This window comes from Lepidochelys kempii, chromosome 1, assembly GCF_965140265.1.
Source record: "Lepidochelys kempii isolate rLepKem1 chromosome 1, rLepKem1.hap2, whole genome shotgun sequence".
NCBI classification, from domain to species: Eukaryota; Metazoa; Chordata; order Testudines; family Cheloniidae; genus Lepidochelys; species Lepidochelys kempii.
In genome coordinates this window covers 199,329,789-199,348,364 of record NC_133256.1, presented here as the reverse complement: position 1 = coordinate 199,348,364, position 18,576 = coordinate 199,329,789, and the positions used below count along the sequence as shown (strand labels likewise).

The following is an 18,576-nucleotide window of genomic DNA, read 5'->3' as shown; positions in this document are numbered from 1 at the left end:
GCAGACCACAGAGAAGACGAAAGCCTTTATTTTAGCTGTTAAAGCAGGGGTTTGTCTTTGCAGATATGCTACTACAGATGGCGAGTATGTGAAGGGTTGTTGATGCCAATATGTATTGTACATGATTTTGATCCATGCTGAGGGGCATGTCGCCAGGAGATCCCTTCCAGCTGGGAGAGAAAAAGGGACACTCTTTTCTGCACTCTCATCTTTCACCTAGTCCCTGCTGCAAAAAAAAATCTTAGACCAGTCTCCTCTTCGCAGCTGTGCTTGGCCCAATGTCCTATGATGTCTCTTGTGCTTGTGTTGAGCAGAAGGCTGTCTTTCCCAGGCTGTGTTCTGATAAACAGCCCGATGCCATCGCTGGCAGATGCCCCAGTTTCTTGTCTCCTCCTGTTACCTTGCACAGGCTCCCCTCTGTCTCAATAGCATTATAAAAGGCACATATACATCTATTTACAAGTGCATAAATATATAAATAAGGCTGTTATACAAAAATAAATACCCAGTCTCTCTCTCTTTAGAACAACAGTCTTTTGCAAAGGCAACTTTGTCCCTAACTGGTAGGAGGAGGAGTCTCAAAGGGCATGTGCCTCGGAGGGCTGCTGCGCAGATGCCTCCTTGGGTCCTGCCCCAAACAAGTGATGGCTGGGTTCTGGGGACACCATTCTCCTCTGAGCTGGCAGCAATCTAGCCTCTCTACTTCTTCGACTGGCACCAGGCCAAGGCAGCAAGGGGTACCTGAGAAGAGAGGGGAGCAAGAACCAATTACAACCAAAGAAAACAAAGCTTTGACCAGTGCATGAACGTGCCAGGAGAGCTGCTACCTCCAAACCACCTTCTAACAACGGATCCTATTGGCAAAGAGAAAGTGGTGTGGTGCTTGGTTCTCAACACAGTTGCTATGCGGGTAGCTGTGTCATAGAGAGACATGGCAGCAGGTACCAAAGTAACAGTGTCCTAGGGCACCTGACACTGACTGACCTGTTTCCCCCACCAGGAAGAATTGTTTAGTGGATCAGCCCCCTTCGGAATGGATCACTCTAACCTTTCATGAACTGTGAACTTAAGTGCGTCTTCCCATGCACTTGTTTGACTGACAGCCTGGAAAGTGCAAGCACTGGAAGGGTTAAGGCACCGCAGCGGCCGAGTACATGTCTCAGGTACATCTCCAGCCAGGTTAGGTACCTGCCATGGTGCAGACCAGTTGGTTCCCTGGGTGTAAGGTCTCAGAGCAATGAGAATCAGCGGGTGCTAGGAACCCCTATTCCACCAAATAAATGCCCCATCCTCCAGTATGCTGGGCCAGTTTTGTGGTCTCTACCTGCTATTCTGGCCCCCTCACGTTGCTGTGTGATCCTGGAAATTACAGGCCAGTAATCCTAACTTTAGTAGCAGGCAAATTAGTTGAAACTATAGTAAAGAACAGAGTTATCAGACACATAGATGAACACGATTTGTTGGGGAAAGTGTCAACACAGCTCACCAATTTGCCTCACCAATCTACTAAAATTCTTGAGAGGGTCAACAAACGTGTGGACGAGGGTGATCCAGTTTACTTAGATTTTTCAGAAAGCCTTTGACAAGGTCCCTCACCAAAGACTCTTAAGCAAAGTAAGTTGTCATGGGATAAGAGGGAAGGTGCTCTCATGGACCAGTAACTGGTTAAAAGACAGGAAACAAAGGGTAGGAATAAATGGTCAGTTTTCAGAATGGTGAGAAATAGTGATGCCCCCACAGGGATCTGTACTGGGACCAGTGCTGTTCAACATATTCATAAATTATCTGGAAAAAGGGGTAACCAGTGAGATGGCAAAATTTGCAGATACAAAATTATTCAAGATAGTTAAGTCCAAAGTAGACTTGCAAAGAGTTACAAAGGGATCTCAAAAAACTGGGTCACCCAATGAAATTAATAGGCATCGGGTTAAAAATAAACAAAAGGGGGTACTTCACAACTTGTTGCCAGGGGATGTTGAGAAGGCCAAAACCATAAATGGGTTAAAAAAAAAGATTTAGATGAGTTTGTGAAGGTTACATCCATGAATGGGAGTCCCTAAGCTTCTGGCTGCCAGAAGCTGGGAGTGGATGACGCGATAATTGCCCAGTTCTGTTCATTCCCTCCAAAGCACCTGGCATTGGCCACTGTTGGAAGACATGGTACTGGGCTAGCTGCACCATTGGCCTGACCCAGTATGGCCGTTCTTACGTTTTTATGACCTTTGTGACATTCAAAGACTGCTCTAGCACAACAGTGCTGAGCATTAAAAATGATAACTTGCCTCCAGCCCTGCCCTCCAAGAGCCTCCAGCCCTGCCCTCCAAGAGCCTTGGAAAAGTCTTCCCAGACTGATACTTTTCTTCCAAGATCAACCTAAACAAGTATAGCAGCAGCAAGTACTGAGCTCTCCTGCCCACTGACCTCTGTGGAATGTGGGATCTCGCAGGGCTTCCAGGCTGGGGCCTCCCATCTTGCTTTCTGTCACTGGGTGATATAGGCCAACAAGTTGTTCTTGAAGATGGCAGCAATCATCATGCGGCTGGAGCAGCTGGTTGGTGGAGTCATCTGGGAGGCTACAGAGGAAGGAACTGTCTTCTGGTCTAGCATCAGAGAGCCTGATAGAAAGACAGATACGGGTTGGTACTGTCTGTACCCATCTCTAAATACTCCTTCCCTGTTAGAGGGAAGTCTGTTAGAGGGACATGGTGATTGGTGCATTCCAGCCAACTGAAGGGGCTACGAGAGGATTCCCTTTCGGTGGACAGCGGACCTGAATTGGATGTCACCTTCCATATGGCTGCGTTTCAATACAATATCAGCCTCATGCAATAACAAAGTGAGGACTCCCAAATGGGGGAAGAATGTGTGTGTGTTAGGGGGTGGGAATTGAGATACCCATGGAACATCAAGAAGACTAGGCAGAGATCCACACCCGTATCTGATAAACCAACATCTGGCTAAAGACACAACACAAAACAATAGAGTGAGCTCAAGGGCTGGGAGGCCCCACGTCTGGTTTCAGATACATTAAGTGCAGCCTGTCCTTCTATTTCAGGGCGTGTTTGTGGGGGAATGGGTTTATTAGAGCTGGATGGAAAAACTGAATTTCCCTCCCACAAAAAAATGCAAATTTTTGAAAAAAATTTCATCACCAATTGAGACAAAAAAGAATTCTAATGCAAAATCAAAATATTCCAGAAACAAGGGGAAATTTTTGATTTTTGCAGACATGGAATTTTCCCTCAAAAAATCATTCGCAACCAGTTCTAACTTTAATGTAAAACCTGGAGTCTTCGAAGCTGCTCTGGTCATAACCTGGTCAACAAGGGCGTTGAGAGGAGATGGCAGGAACAGGTAGTGGCACGGATGATAGAAACCATAATCTGACATCTGAGCAGTGAACTGCATTGCTACAGTGAGGCTAGAACTGGACCGATGGCATCTTTTGAGGGAGTTCATCAACACTGTGGATGTGAGCATTAATCCTGTTAACCTGTCTGAGTCTCCATCCCCATGCGGACACAAAAAAGGGGGAGAAGTGGGTCTTGGCCATCTCTAAAATGCGGCCCGGCCAACTCCACATTCTAGGAGGGATGAGATGGAATTCAGAGAGAGAAAATTTAGATTGGAAAAAATCCTAGGCAGTGAGATGTTTTAGGGTGTGGATTAGTCTCCCAAGGGAAGGGTGGTGGGAGAAGGGTGGGACTTTAAAACTAGACTGGGGAGATGCCTGGAGGATAGGCTGTGGGAACGATCCTGCATGTCAGAGAAGTTGACCTAACTAGCTCTTTTCCATTGCTAAGTCCCATGTCTGCGTATCCTGTCTGCACAACCCTCATTGGAGTCCCATGATCCAGAGCTTACCTGGAGGTTGGATAGTGTCCTTGGACAGTCCCATTTTGCAGCACCCTCCCCTGCAGTAAGGTGTTGGTCTCATCCTGTGGTTGGAAGAAGAAAAAGGAAAAAGCATCTTAGAGCAAGAATCCAAACCAGATTTAAGAGGTGGAGGCTGGTCTGGACTCCAGAACCAGTGCAATGGAGGCAGCCAGTGATGACCCTGCCTCCCGAAGGGAGAGGGTAGAATTGTTGCTGCAAACTGGACTGAGCACCAACAAACTCATTTCACACTGGGCATGGAACCATCAGATGATAATGACATTTCTGTAAGAGCACTGGTGGGCTGGAGTCTCCTATGTCTTAGCCCCTGTACAATCCCAGCATGCCCTGCCAAGGTTTGGGCCAAGAACTCTTATTGATAGGAAGTCAGGATCTCTTGCTAACTTCTCCAGCCGGCCTCTCAAGGGACCCCTCTGTCTAATCACTGGAGCTATGAAGATCCTCCCTATTCCCCTTCTGCCCATGACTCAGGATCCGTGGCACAGGGGCCTAGTGTTTCCATCCAAAGTTAACTAGAACTGGACTTCCCAACCTGCCCATGTTGCCTCCTTTAACTGGGCACTGTGCCTGGCAAACTGCTCTCCCAACCTGTACCCCAGCTCTGGAGAGGGAGTGACTGGAGACAGAAATCTAAGAGCAAGTTCTAACCCAAGTAGCCAATGGGCCAGACCGGGCTTGACTGAAACACCCCCATCATCCAGCCCCCAACATGCTGGTTATTAACACAGGGGGAGAAGGTACCTGCTGAACTTCATCTGGACTGTAGTCTCGGGACTTTGTGCTCGGGTAGCCTGTCCCGCCTGAGGGGCAGCTGCCGTTCAGGTGCACACCGTTGGCATAGGGCTGCCCGTTGGCTCGAGGAGTGGGGACCCCTCGCAGGGGCACCATGGTGTACTGGCAGGAGGACACCAGCAGCCTCGTTCCAGAGAAGCCCAGGTCTATAGTTTGTTCTGAAGAGGGAGAAGAAGAAGGCAGCTGAGAGAGAAGACGAAATACTGCTGGTTGTTTGCAAGGATCCTGTGGGCACACTGGGCTGTACCACCTGCTAACATGCCTGCCAGGTGGGACAATGATCCAACCCTTCCACTGGAGGGGGGACTCTGTCTGATGGACTCCAAAATTCAAGACTCTTTATTGGCTTGACAAACTGGACAAGGGAGAAAGCTTGGGCCTCTACCTCCATAAGCTTTCACGGGGACTTTGTTCCCCAATATAGCCAGGATCTTCCCACCCAACTATTCTAACCGGGACGCCAGCACCCAACAAGCACCCTCCTTCCTCTTCAGAGTGAAGCCACTTACTCTGCTTGGACCAGGCTCTCCACAGACATAAGGGGATGAAGGCCACGATGATGAGGACAATAGAGCCCAGCACTACCCCTACGATCAGGTAGGGCAGATCACTGGAGCGGGCCACCATGGCACCAGTCCCCAGCCCGCTGTGCCCACCACTAAGTGCTGGATGCTGCTGTGGGGGCACCGTTGAGGGCGGAAGGCGCCCAGGCAGCCCAAGAGACTTGCGAGCTGCAACAGAAAGACAGGGAGTTAGAAGCGGACATGTCACCCAAGACAACAGGCAGCTAAAGAGGGGCTGCACACACTGTGTATGGTTCACAGAACCACCGGCTCTCTAGGTCCACGTGGCTTGGTGGGTAGATCCCTTCCTTACTGATCGTTATAATAATCATATTACATGGAAATGTAGCTGCTGCTGCGATAGAACAGGGCAGCCATTTCCCATCACCCCAGCAGCTCAGGACAGGAAGCGAAGGGGACTCCTGTGTCCAGTAAGAGCCACAGGAGAATTTTAAGGGAGGCAGAGGTAATTATCACTCTTCTGCTCTACGGAGAGGTTTCACAGGGCTCAGCCCTTGGTCTCCTTCTCTTCTCCCACTACACCCTTTCCCTCAGCAACCTCATCTGCTTACATGGCTTCAACTGCTAAGTGTGAAGATGAGTCACACAGCTACCTTTCCACTCCTGAGCTGCTTCCCTCCATCCAATCCTGCAGCTCAGCCTGTCTCGTCTCACAATTCCTCTTGGATGTCTCACCAGCACCTCAAAGCTAATATAGCCAACAGTGAAGCTGGACTTTCCCCCTGAACCCTCTCCATTCCCCATGTTCTGTGTCACTCACCATCACCAGCCTCTCTGCACTCAGCTCCACAATCGGGGCATTATCTTTGGCTCCTTCCCTCTCACATCCAAGCTGCATTCAAATCCTGCCATTTTCTGCACACCACCCATTTAAAAGGCCAGCCCCTTTCCTCTAACCTGACAGCAAAATCTCTTCCAGGCCTTGATCATCTTCCAGCTTCATCACTACTGCCTTCTCCCTGGCACCCATATTGCCCCTCCCCAACCCCTCCAAAACGAGCCCCTAAATTCTGCTTCCTCTCACACACGGCACACAAGAGCCACCTCTTGGACTCTCTCCAGTGGCCCTGCTTTCTCCACTGCACCCAAGTGCAACCCTCTTGTCCTCACGCTGCACACCCTACACAACTCCTCTCTGTTTGGCCAGTCTTTCCTCTCACCGTGTGCCAGCCCGGCTGCCTGATTGATCAGCTTTCTCTGTGCATGGTGCCCCCTCTCGCTACTCTGCTCTCTTGAGCTTCTACCTCCGCTCATGAAAATCCTCCTGAAAGCTGAAGGCTTCCTCCACAGGGCCCACACCAAGCGAGTTAGTTTGCTCTGACCAGAAGTCGTGCTGTTATTCTCCTGACCGCTTCCTAGCCCCCCTAAGCCCCTGCTTGTTGGTTTCATTCACCTCTTACATCTCGCCGTTAACCCAGACTAGGGGTGGGGACTGTCTCTTCCTGGCATGTGTGTATAGTGCCCAGCTCAATAGGGCTGAACCCACTGAACTGTGCACAGACCTAATACCAGCGTGACGGCATCACCTGCAAACCCTGCCCTTCCTCACTTCCGCCCCTCATCTCTCATCTTTAATCCAGACTGTTGGCTCCTCTGGGCCAGGCCTTGAATCACCCCCATGCTTTGCGAAAAGAGAACGAGGGGGCAGCAGGCGGCTGCTGACCCGCCCAGAGGAGCCGGATACCTTTGGTTTCGCAGATCATCACGTTGCTGAACTCGCTCTCGCCGCCCTCGTTGAAGCACTGCATCTTAATGTCGTAGGAGGTCTCTGGCTGCAGGTGGCTGATGGAGTGCCAGTACCGGTCCCCTGAGGGGTGGGGGAATGAACACACGGCTCCGTTAGCTCCCTGCCCCAGAACTCAAGCAAAGCCTCACTGGCTTTGCCCAAAGGCCACTGGCAAATTCGGACTCACTAATCCTGTCTCTGCACTCCAGCAAGGGCAAGGGGTGTGCTGGACACAGGCTTCCCATCGCCACCTCGCCTTGTCATGCTGGACAGAGCCTCAGCTGGGCTGTGCCTGGGCAGACATGGCTCCTAGGCATCGCAATAGCCGCTCCTTCTTGCTAACAGACGTTCTCAATGGAGAAACCACCCAGCACGCGGCAGCTGGAGCCAGTTGCACTGCGCCTCTTACCTTCCACCACGTCCTTCTTGTAGTCACTGTCATTGTCGCTGTCAGTGGGGCGGTAGTAGATGTAAAAGCCATGGATGGGGGTGTTGTTGTTACTGGCTGGGATGTACTGCAGAGATGAAGGGGAAGGCAACGTTTAGAGGTGTCCATGCTGATCAAACCACCTCTCGCTGGAGAGGAGCCGCAGGGATGTTCCCGTCTCCCCATGCTGCCCTTAGATAGGGGCTTCTCTAGGAGGCCTAAGAGAGCCCGCTATCATATCCCAACCTGCTGCCCTTCCGTGGGTGCCCGGGTAACAGCTGGGATGCCATCGGATTTGCCAGGAACACTAGACACACACCCCCAGTCCCAACAGTGATGCGCCTGGCCATGCATGAGATCTGATGACCTTCGTTTTTACCCTACTAAGGCTCAGATGTCCTGTACAAGCTGCATCGTGTAATGATCCAGTGGTCACATGCCACATACAGGAGAGAGAGACAGAGTGACCAACCTCTCCTCCTCACCCCACTGGCTGACAGCACAGCCACTAGCCATCAGCTCCTTCTGGCTTTCCCCAAGATATTTCATCACAGAGCCGGGTGAGACCTCACCTTCCTTGCCCTCATCCAGCGCCCTTCAAATATGATCTCCATGTTTAAAGGAAAAGCAGCCAACAGTGGAAACACTGCCACAGAGGCCCCATGGGGATTTGTGGCCAGAAGATGCTGGCTGGGAAGTGGAGAAAGCATCTCTGTGGCTCACCCTGGGCTAGTGGAAGCCCTTAGATCTGTGCAGGTAGGAAAGGAGGATGCCATCCTCGGCCCTTGTTAATTCATGTGTATCGATTAATAAATAACGGCCCTTTCGACAGCATCCATGAGCCTGAAGGATCCCACCCAAAATTGAGAAGAAGCCACCTCTGAGGCAGAGCATAGAGGCTGTTTAGCAGCACCCAGCAATGCCACCCAACAGATGAGCACGGGAAGTGAAGATGAACAGTGTATCCCATTGAAACTGCAGGGAAATTTAAGGAGGCACTAATTAATCAAACAGGAATTAGGCTAGGGAAGCAAGCTTACCAACCCCACTTCCGTGAATCTGTTGAGCAAAATGGTCATGGCCCCAGCATCACATCCCCCCGGAAGACTGCATGTCTAGGTGCACATCCCCTAGCCCCACGTGGGTTACTGTGTCAGTACTGGTACCGAGGAAGGAGAGTACTCTAATGCATCGCCAGCAGGACTTCCTAGATGACTGGAGTTTCCCCACCCAACTACTGGGGAAGCCTAGCCTGCTGTAGCTGGTGAGATCCGATAGCTACCTGAGATATTACCTTCTAAGCCACCCAACCAGTGCCCATCCCTCCCTCCCTGCAGACACAGATTCTCTCCCTCACCATCCACTTCAGCATGATGGTGGTCTCGTTGATGGCATCGGTGAAGGTGATGTAAGGCCCGGCGACGGGGCGCTCGTACACTCGGTTACTGTATCCCGACACAATGTATGGCTTAGACGCAGTGCTGGGGTCGCTCTCCCCAAGTATGTTCAGTGCCCGGACGCGGAACTTATAGGAGGTGCCTAGGTGGGAGAGATGGGTTGGAAACAACGGTATTAAGAGAGGATTGGTGCCTCCTGCAAGCCCAATAGCCAGCATGGCACCTAGAAGAGGAAAGCTGTGTCTGTCTCTCTCTCTTCCAGTCAGCTCAGCCCCACGCCACCCTACTGGATAGCACGGAGAGATGTTGCAAAGAAGGGGCTCCCAGCCCTTCACATCAAAGAAACTAATGGCCTGAGTTCAATTGTGTCCCAGATGAAGGCCACTTTTTCTCCCCAGGAGGCTGTCTGGATGGTCCACAGGCCACAGTTGTGAAATTCCACCACTCTGACAGGAAACAGCTGGGAGAAGACCATCCCTCTCCCATCTCAAAGAAGCCCAGACCCCCTTCGATCTCTGCATGCCAGCAGCAGGATTCAGGGCAACATCTGAAGAGTTCTCCACGTGTCCAAAGAAAGGACTGGGAAGACTTTCTCCAGGTCACTGAAGGTGCTCAAACGCCACAGCACAGAGCATGGCATAATAGATGGGAACCACCATATCGGAGCAGGACAATTTGTCATGTCCCACAGAAAGACAGGGGAAAGGAGCACATCTCCTACCTTTCTCCAGGCCTGTGATTTCCACTGAGAGCCGAGAGGGGGGGATGTCGCTGGTGGCCAGCACCCAGTCTCCTAACTTCTTCAGTTTCTTGTACTCCACTCGGAAAGACTGGATGGGGAACCCTCCATTCCCGCGGGGGATCCAGGTCACGTAGACAGAAGTCTCCGATGCTGTGGAGATGGTAGGACGGTCTGGTGCCTCGGGAGCTGTGAGGAGCAGGGTAGAACATGAAACGCCTCTCTCTGTCTGCCTCTCCTTCTCTAAAGCAAATTTAGGGTGGATCAGAGGTACCAGTTTGATTGACCCCCTCGCTCTTCCTCATCCTTGTGTGCCAATCCCGCCCCCTCCTCTTTACTGTCCCTGCTGCTCCCTGAAAACTCAGTGAGCTCTTTCTACCTTCTGCTTGCAACTCCCTCATGTCCCCACTCCACCACTTCCAACGAAGCCGCTGATAAGGGCTCAGCTGGCTTTGAGGACACTCAACCTGGCAACGCAGCTAAGAACTTCTCTCTTTCATGTCAGAAAAGAGCACCTTTCAGCCAATGGCTCTCACCCAGGAGAAGGACCATCTCAGCCTCAAGCAAATGTGTGTAGGCCAGGTGGGGCAGAGGTCTTGTATACCTGTGTGTCTGGAGAGGGAAACGGGCTATGTGTTGGGGAGAAGGGTGTGTGCGCATGTGTCAGGATCGAGGTAGAGAAGAGAGTTTGATTGATGGGGTATGCAGAGGCACTGAGTGATAAGAAAGATGGTAGAGACGGATACAGCAACTGGGGGGGGGGGAGGAAAGAGTGAAATGAGACAACAGAGGAACATGGAAAAATTATACATGATGGAAAAAAAAGTTTGAGGGAAAACCATCAAAATAGTCGGAGGAAAAGATGGGCGGATATGCAGGACATGGAAAGAGAACAGGAGTGAAGGAAGGGGAACGAGAAGAAGAATGAATACAAAGGGGAAAACAGGCAATTAAGAGAGGACTTCATAGGAAGGGTAACGGCCCCAATAAACAATACCCGTGTCAAACATGGGATGGGACATGACGAACAGGACAAGCTGGGCTGGGTTCATATTGATGTTTCCCGTCTGCAACAAAATGCCAAGGCCCAGCCCTGCACAAAACCATCCCTAGAGTTGGCACTAAACACCCCCCTGTTAGCAGGCTCAGTTGAGAGGCCAAGAACCTCACAGGCTACAAAGCCGGTACTCCCAGCTCGTCCTTGGAAGGGGTCCCTCCAGGGCAGTGTGGGAAATGTATGTGATCCCTTCACCATGTTGCACTGGTTCTGTGGCTTGCAGTCTCCCTGGTTGGGAATACTGCACCCTTCACCAGCATGAAATTCAGCTGAAGAGCAGGGTAGATGTCCGATGGTCTCCTTGGGGATGGGGAAAGGGAACAAGTGTGCAGTTCTGCGGGTGACACACATGCTTTGTGCTCGACTAGTCATGAGCAAAAAAAACCCCATAAACTAAGCTTAATGTTACCCAGGGACTGACTGATCCCAATGCAGCCTGGCCTTAGATCCCCACAACACACATGGCACTCCCCACTCAGGCAGGGCCTTACGGGAGAGGCGGCTGTTGTCCAATGGGTTGCTGCTCTGAGTGCTAGCACCTGGGTCGTCCCTTTGGATCTGCTGCTCTTTACTGGCGACAATGTCGGGTTTTGGTCGTCGGCCTAGCCAAGAGAGAAATTATGTCAGAGAAGATGAGGCGTGATGGACGGTTATCCACTGGTGTTTATTTCCCATTGGAAATTCGCAGCCACTGCATGGGAATAGTAGCACTTTGCACTTACAGAACCCAAGGATTTCACAGCATTGATAAGGTCCTACTTGTATTGAGGGATGATTGTCAAATAATTGCGGCTGAGTTGCAAGGCAAGGCATGGAAAAATCGCAGAAAAGTGATAATGGACCTTCATGAATTGCGGTAACTTGGAAAAGCTAGAAAAGACCTATTTGTTGAAGATAAATTTGCTGGAACAGTATAAACACTCAATTATGATGTTATGCCTGCTAATTTTATTTTATTTTTTTTTTATAACCAGACATTTTGCTGCAACTATATTACAGACATTAACGTGCAGGGCTGACAGCCTGAGCCCCAGCCGCTATCAGCTCGAATAAATGGGGTTCTACTGTACTAGTGGGGAAACGTGTGTGCGTTACAAACCTCAAAATGTATGCAAAATTATGGACTGTGCAAAGTAAGCTAATCACAATCAAAACTGCAGTGGAAGCCTAATATTACGGGACCCGCAATTTCCGCAATATCGCAAATGAAGTAGGGCCTTAAGCATTGATGAACAGGCTCTAGGCCCAGAGGTGTTGTGAAGCCCAAGTGACTCTCTACAAATGTTCAGCAACATTTTTTGCCTTTTAAAAACATTTCTAAATTCTTCCTGAAAAATCCATCACCATTTCCCCCACTAGCTGAACCTGAGAAGTTGGTAACCATTGGTAGAGAGATGCCTACCTGGGCCACAGAGACCTTTGCTGAGGTCACCCAGCCAGTGACTGGCAGCAGCAGGAATGGAACCCAGGAATCCTGATTCTGCCCGTCCTGTGCTGTCAGCACCCTGTCTACCACCCTGCTTATTTTCTCCTCTAAGGGGCGGCGACTCTGAACGTGGGGGCAGCTGCCTTTCCACCTGACAGGCACTGAACCAAAACACAGCACATGGCTAAAAGTCACCTGCAGGGTACAAGGTAGAGAGGCTAACTCCAGAATGGTGCCTGCCATCAAGGGCTGGGAGATGGGACCGCAGGGAGTTAAACCAAAGCATCTAGGGAAAGATTTGACCTTTACCAGTCCTGAAGGTCACCATGGCCGTCTGTCCCTCCCCTGCGCAGTTATAAGCTGCCATCTCCACTTCATACAAGCTGCCAGGATCCAGCCTGGTCAGGGTCAGGTGGTGCTGAGTCGCAGGGATGTCTCTGACCGTCCAGTTGGCTGAAGAGTTCATAATCTGCTGAAGAACAAATAACAAGCACAGAGATCACTGGCCTGGCCGGGGGGGAGGGGTAGAAGGGTGCTGGCTTTGGTTTACTTTTAGGATGAACTTGAACTTTTGGCTAAAACTTGCAATGAAGCATGGAAAGTTTGAAAAAGTTTGTCTCACTTGACTCTCCCAGCCATTGTTTGGCTTCCTGCAAAGGAGTGCAATTTTCCAGCCCAATTTTGCAAAGTCCAGAGGTTCAGATATGTCTAGGATAAGCCTCCAAGTCTCAGGATGCTCTTCTGACCCTACTACAGCTTATCCACCCTCTAGTCCAGCAGATCTCAACCTTTCCAGACTACTGTACCACTTTCAGGAGTCTGATTTGTCTTGCATACCCCCAAGTTTCACCTCACTCAAAAACTACTTGCTTAAAAATACAAAAGTATCACAACACTGTTACTGAGAAATTGCTTACTTCCTCATTTTGTCTGTGTGAAATTTGAGTTGGTACTGACTTCACTAGTGCTTTTTAGGTAGCCTGTTGTAAAACGAGGCACATATCTAGATGAGCTGATGTACCTCCTGGAAGACCTCTGTGTACGCCCCGGGGTACACATCCCCCTGGTTGGGAACCACTGCTTTAGTCTCACCCCACCTTAATAGATACTGCAGGGTATTTAGCTGTGTAATGGTTATGCATTTCTCTCCCAAGTACTGCATGTTTAAATCTCCAAGGACTCTTCTGTCTACCATTTTGTGTTCAACTCAGCAGGCTGTCAGACCGCACCTGTGCGCACACACACACACTGTGCTCTCTCATGGTGACTTCACTTTTGTTCTTTCTCCTTTTGATGTTTCACTTAAGATAAAACAACGGTCATTCTGATTTAAAGGGTCCAGTTGCTCTGTGTGTCTGGACAAACATAACCAGTGCCATTTATATTTGCTGTGGGAAGGCTCCCACTGAAACCCAAAGGATATAATTTCCAAAAGTGCCTAAGTGAATTAGGAACCTAGGTCCCATTTACTTTCTCTGAGATTTAGGCTCCTAAGTGCCTACATCACTTTTCAAAATAGGATTTTACCCACAATCATCTATTTCCTGCTGTGCGAGTTGCCTAGATTTTCTTTTGGGCTGATCAGCCCCTGCATGCTAGAGTGCATAGCTATCTGTTTGCAGGTCGCAATCCATTCTGTTTAGTGTCAACAAGCCATTACCCCATGGCCATCAGCCTTCAGATACCAAATATCAGGGTGTAGCTCTTTACATCTGTTACTCAGTCATCAAGAAATTCAGGGGAAATCGAATACCATGCAATAATTTCCCCTCACAGTGTGTGAAATGCTGAGTGCCCCCTGCTAGCTCAGCACATAAGTAACAATTACAGTCCTGGACCCTTAAAATCACCTGTCCTGCTAGTGCAGGAATGGAGTGCCCATTAACAAGGACTCGGTGTTATTCAGTGCAATACCCTCAGCAGGAGAAGTGGGATTTTAAATCCACCTCCCAGTGCTGCATACACTCTAGCTGATGGCCTCTCTGATGCACCAACAAGAAAGAGAACATCAGAGAGCTGGGTCAGCTCCAGTGATACAAAACAAAACTGTCTGCACAAGGAGATTTTAAGGCTCGGCTTTGTCAAATGAAATTCAATGGGAGTTGGGTGCCTAACTCCCTTAGGCTTCTTGGAAACACGCAGCCAATGGCTAAGGAGAGACATTCTCACACTGCCTAGAACATGGCAAAGAGAGTCAGTGCTATTTAAAGCTATATTGCATTACATGAGTTTATGTGACCCTCTAGTTTAACACTGAACGGAGACATGTAGGAACAAGGGGGCAGAGTTAAGGTTGTGGCCTGATCTCTGGTATTTCCTGACTTTTGAGAACTTAACCACGCAACCTTAATTTCGTTCAACATAGCGTTCTTCATGGAATATGCAGCATATGGTCATGGCCTCCAAAGGGTTTTTTAGCACAGCTTCATCTTTCAGTGTAATTGAACAGCCAGGTCTAGATGCCGCATATGAGTGAGTGGGTGTGAGAGAGAATGGGGCCTTTCTCTTTTCCTTTCTCCCAACCAAAAGAGGGGAACCTGCAACTGCAAGGATAATATTGTGCAGGCAAGCAAGTGGGACACTTCAGTGACGCTGTATAGAGAGGAGCAGCAGCAGTGCAGGCAACGTGATGAAACGGAAATGCCAAGCCTCTGCAATGTAATTTATCTTCTCTGAGTGTTTGACACTGACGGATTAATGTCTACCCTGTTTTATTTTTATTACAAAGTCTGTGGGATTGTGAGGCCAGGGAGAGGTTCCTCAGGACTGTTACATTCAAGAAAGCAGGAGCTGGGGGGAGGGAAGGGGGGTAAAGAAGAATATAAAAAAACAGAGATAAATGATGGGGTAGGAGCTGACTTCCCTTAAGCTGTAGAACAGTAGAGTAGTTGCTCCCCTGTCTATAGGGTGGGTAAACGTGGGTGGATATAAATCGCATACTGTTGGTAACAGTCTCTAGATCATTAATAGCAGTTGAAGTTAGCACAAAAGAAAGAATCTTTACAATCTTATTTGCTTTTCACAATTTGTGCTGTTTATTTACTTTTTTGCACTTCCTTCAGCTGACTGGTTAGTTTCACTCTCATACCATAAGGGGCCTGATTTCAAAGGCACTCAGCACACACAATTCCAGTTGAAGTCAATGGGAACTGCGAGTATTCAGAATGGCTGAGAATCAGATCCTAGGTTAGTGCCGCTCTGATGTATACGGATTTCCAACATAGTAGATCTTGTGCTCTCTCTCTCTCTCTCTCTCTCTCTCTCTCATATACACAATTTTTTAAAATTGAAATAACTCCTCCCACCCATCACCACATACACACAAATATTTCTATTCATATTAGTTTTAATTAAATCTGGATCGTTATAAAACCCAGTTCTAAACATCCCTTGGGTTGGCAGTCGCAGAAATGACAGGAAAGTAAGGGTTAATGGGGCTAAACCCCCTATGTAGAGACCTAAGAGGCACAAGGAAGAGTCTCCAACTGAGAATTTGGACTACACTGAAAATGTGTAAGTGCAGACTGCAGTGACCCCTGGCAACCTTCTCTGCCCTAATGACCTTCCAGGTGAAGCACTGAAAAAACAAACTGCAGCCCACAAGCTAAGATCACATGCAGAATTGGTTTCATTCCAGGATATGCTATTTGGGGGCTGCATCGTGCCCTTGCAGATGGAAAGACTCAATGATCCAGTGGTTTTATCCCCTTTCTCTATTAGATCTTGTGTCGACATCTCACGTCTTTATTTTAAATGGCTGTTTAAAGAGACATGGTTAAAGCCCAAGCCCCAGATTTCAGCTTTGTTTAGGAAAAAACACAAGGATGTTCTCAGGGGTTATAAAGTCTTATACTAGAAATGGTTTCATGAAATTAACCATTTCTGGGAAAATAGACACATTTTAAATATATATGTAATTGAAATTCTGAATTCCTCCAAATACATCAGAATTGGAGCATGTTAGAACCTGAAATCTATATTGGTTTTCTGTCTGCGATGAAGGAAATTCAACGAGTAAATGAATATCAGCCGGAAATTACAAAATAATACCCCCAACATTCTAGCTTATTAAAACTAGGAAAGAATTTTTTGATTTAAAAAAAAAAAAGGGGGGGGGGAGAGAGAATTTTTATCTTGACAGCATCCCAACATTTCCAAGTGGCTGCCGGATTTTGGGCTCTGCAGTTTTTGACACCTCCCCCCAAAAATGAAGCACCTTAGCCCACTATCGGGCACTATCGAAATCTATGGCCCAGAGTTGAACTCACACAAACATAAGGAACGTGTATATTTGCATTTTAAACAGGAGTTGTATTTCAGGATGAAAATTTGAGGTTCATCATTCTGAATATTAATTAACAATTATAATTTGATGTGTTAAAATAACATTCCAGGTTGCAAGCAGTGGAATTTTTTCTCTGGCCTATCTGTCTGACAGTCCCAGCAATGGATTCACACCAGGAGGAGCATCGGGAGTGCTTTGTTTGGTCAAAGACATTTTGTGATGTTACAAGGGGTTAATCCCTGAAACAAGGCAAGGATAGTTATCAGAGCAATAACAGCTCACTCCACACCACCAAGTAGGTTGTGTACTCACCATCTTGTCACGTATTGGCTTTCAGGAGAAAGCCTAGAAAAACAGGTAGTTTGGGACTTTCCCTGAAGATTTAGGATTATTAGGACAGCTACCGTACCTGTCAGCATAGCAATCCTCCACATCAGGTCCCAGCCTTGCTATTTGTTGGACAGCACCATTTAGTTAGTGGGGTGGATGCATTTACCATTGTTGGGTTTTGCAAATGAAAAGGAACTGTAATTTTGTTGCCTGCATTCTGTACTTTTAAGTTATTATTTATTGTTTATGTTACCATAGCACCAAGGAGTGGCAGAGGAGTGCTCTCTGGCTTTGCAGTCGGTTGTCATTGGGTGATTTGGCCCAGACACAGGACATTACAGAGCGAGTCAATGTGCGCTCTTCCCTAGAGACGGATTTTCAGAAACCTAGGACATCCCAGCAACAAAAGCAGGAAGAAACCAAATGTTGCAGATAAGGCACATCTGATTGCAAGGGTGAGTGACTGTCCCCATGGGGTGAGTGGGTGTACTTGGAATGCACTGTTAGGTAACTGCTCAGCGCAGTCACAAATTCACCTACAGAGCGTCAGTGATGGAAACATGGAAGCAGCATGCATGGTGGTACCTTCCGATGCTTCACAGTGTAGTAAAGGATGGGGGCCCTGCCGTCGTGTCGCGGTCTCCACACCAGCTCGTAGCAGTCCGTCTTGGACGTCCTGGGAGAACTGAGGATGATGGGAGCCTCGGCCGGAGACACCTGCCCTCTGTTAGTCACGCACTGGAGAGATGCTTCCAGCGCAGTAGGCTTAGGCCTTTGCAGCATGGCTTTCTCCTTCAGAGCCTTGTCGCTGGACGGCGGCGTGGGGGACTGAGCTGAGCCTGACCTGGAGTCTCGCCATGACTTCATAGTTGTTCCTGAAATATGAATTGCGGGTGGAGGGAGTGGGGACAGACAGAACAAATGCCATTTTATATCACCAGTAAATGCAGAGATAGTAAGAAGCTACCTCAATCCTCCTGTTAGCCCTGGTGCCATGAACCTTAGAGGAACCATACCCAAGCTTCCCAAGAGCTATTAGGCTGCTGCATCCATTTCACTCTGTCTGAACGACGTTCTCCATCACATATACCTATAACACACCCCTCCATCTCTCCCACAATAACAATGGGGCACATGGACACCGGGGCTGATTGCAGAGAGGGCAGCTTCCTATAGCTCTGTAGCACCTCTTACCACAGACAGGCCCGGTGGAGCCCCACACCTTCCTGTGATGATAAAACTCAAAGGAGACAAGTGGCACTTGTTGTAACATAGCCAGCTCCTACCAGGAGACATGGAGATCCTAGGGTGAGGAGCCAGCTGGGGGTGCCCTAGCAATTTGGAGGTAAGCTGCTAGAAGAGCAGGACAGCTGAAACACAAGCAGGACAGAAAGGAGGTATCAGCCCTTTCGTACTCCAGTGACAAAGCCCTGGCTGGGATGATTTAACTGGGAATTGGTCCTGCTTTGAGCAGGGGGTTGGACTAGATGACCTTCTGGGGTCCCTTCCAACCCTGATATTCTATGATTCTATGATTCTATTTGTACGTTAGTCCCTTGAATTAAAGCACCAATGTCTGCGGAAAGGTAACTTGTGAACTCTACTGAAGACTCACCAGGCTGGGCAGTCCTCAGGTGCACCATGGCTTGTGCACTGCCAACTTCATTCTCTGCCACGCACTGATATATCCCGTCATCCTCAGGCCCCACACTCATCACCCGCAGAGCCTTACGGGACAGCCGGAACCGGTGGTTGGAAGAGAGAGGCACGGCATTGCGCAGCCACATGACCGAGGGCTGGGGGTTCCCTCGCACCTCGCAGGTGAACTTTGCACTCTGACCCCAGGGGATGATCTGCTGGGACAGCTCCATGGTGACCTCGGGAGGTTCTGTCAAGCAAAAACCATGAAACAACAA

At 49.0% G+C, this 18,576-nt stretch overlaps 1 protein-coding gene across 7 annotated transcripts in view; it reads right to left on the bottom strand.

The window, feature by feature from the left end:
- Positions 1-6: 6 nt before the first annotated feature.
- BOC (BOC cell adhesion associated, oncogene regulated) overlaps positions 7-18,576 on the bottom strand; it is an 81,563-nt gene continuing 62,993 nt past the window's right edge. For 6 of the 7 annotated variants that reach the window (XM_073308443.1, XM_073308464.1, XM_073308429.1 and 3 more), the window contains 13 exons: positions 18,276-18,548; positions 17,246-17,535; positions 12,355-12,517; positions 11,111-11,221; positions 9,545-9,751; positions 8,784-8,965; positions 7,409-7,514; positions 6,958-7,080; positions 5,199-5,420; positions 4,639-4,847; positions 3,865-3,938; positions 2,422-2,615; positions 7-741 (listed from right to left, as the gene is read on the bottom strand). In XM_073308443.1, coding sequence (XP_073164544.1) covers positions 557-741; positions 2,422-2,615; positions 3,865-3,938; positions 4,639-4,847; positions 5,199-5,420; positions 6,958-7,080; positions 7,409-7,514; positions 8,784-8,965; positions 9,545-9,751; positions 11,111-11,221; positions 12,355-12,517; positions 17,246-17,535; positions 18,276-18,548 — 2,339 coding nt within the window. In that variant the 3' untranslated portion in view covers positions 7-556. The remainder of the gene's footprint in view (positions 742-2,421; positions 2,616-3,864; positions 3,939-4,638; positions 4,848-5,198; positions 5,421-6,957; positions 7,081-7,408; positions 7,515-8,783; positions 8,966-9,544; positions 9,752-11,110; positions 11,222-12,354; positions 12,518-17,245; positions 17,536-18,275; positions 18,549-18,576) is intronic. The other variant, XM_073308437.1, reaches the window with a different exon arrangement.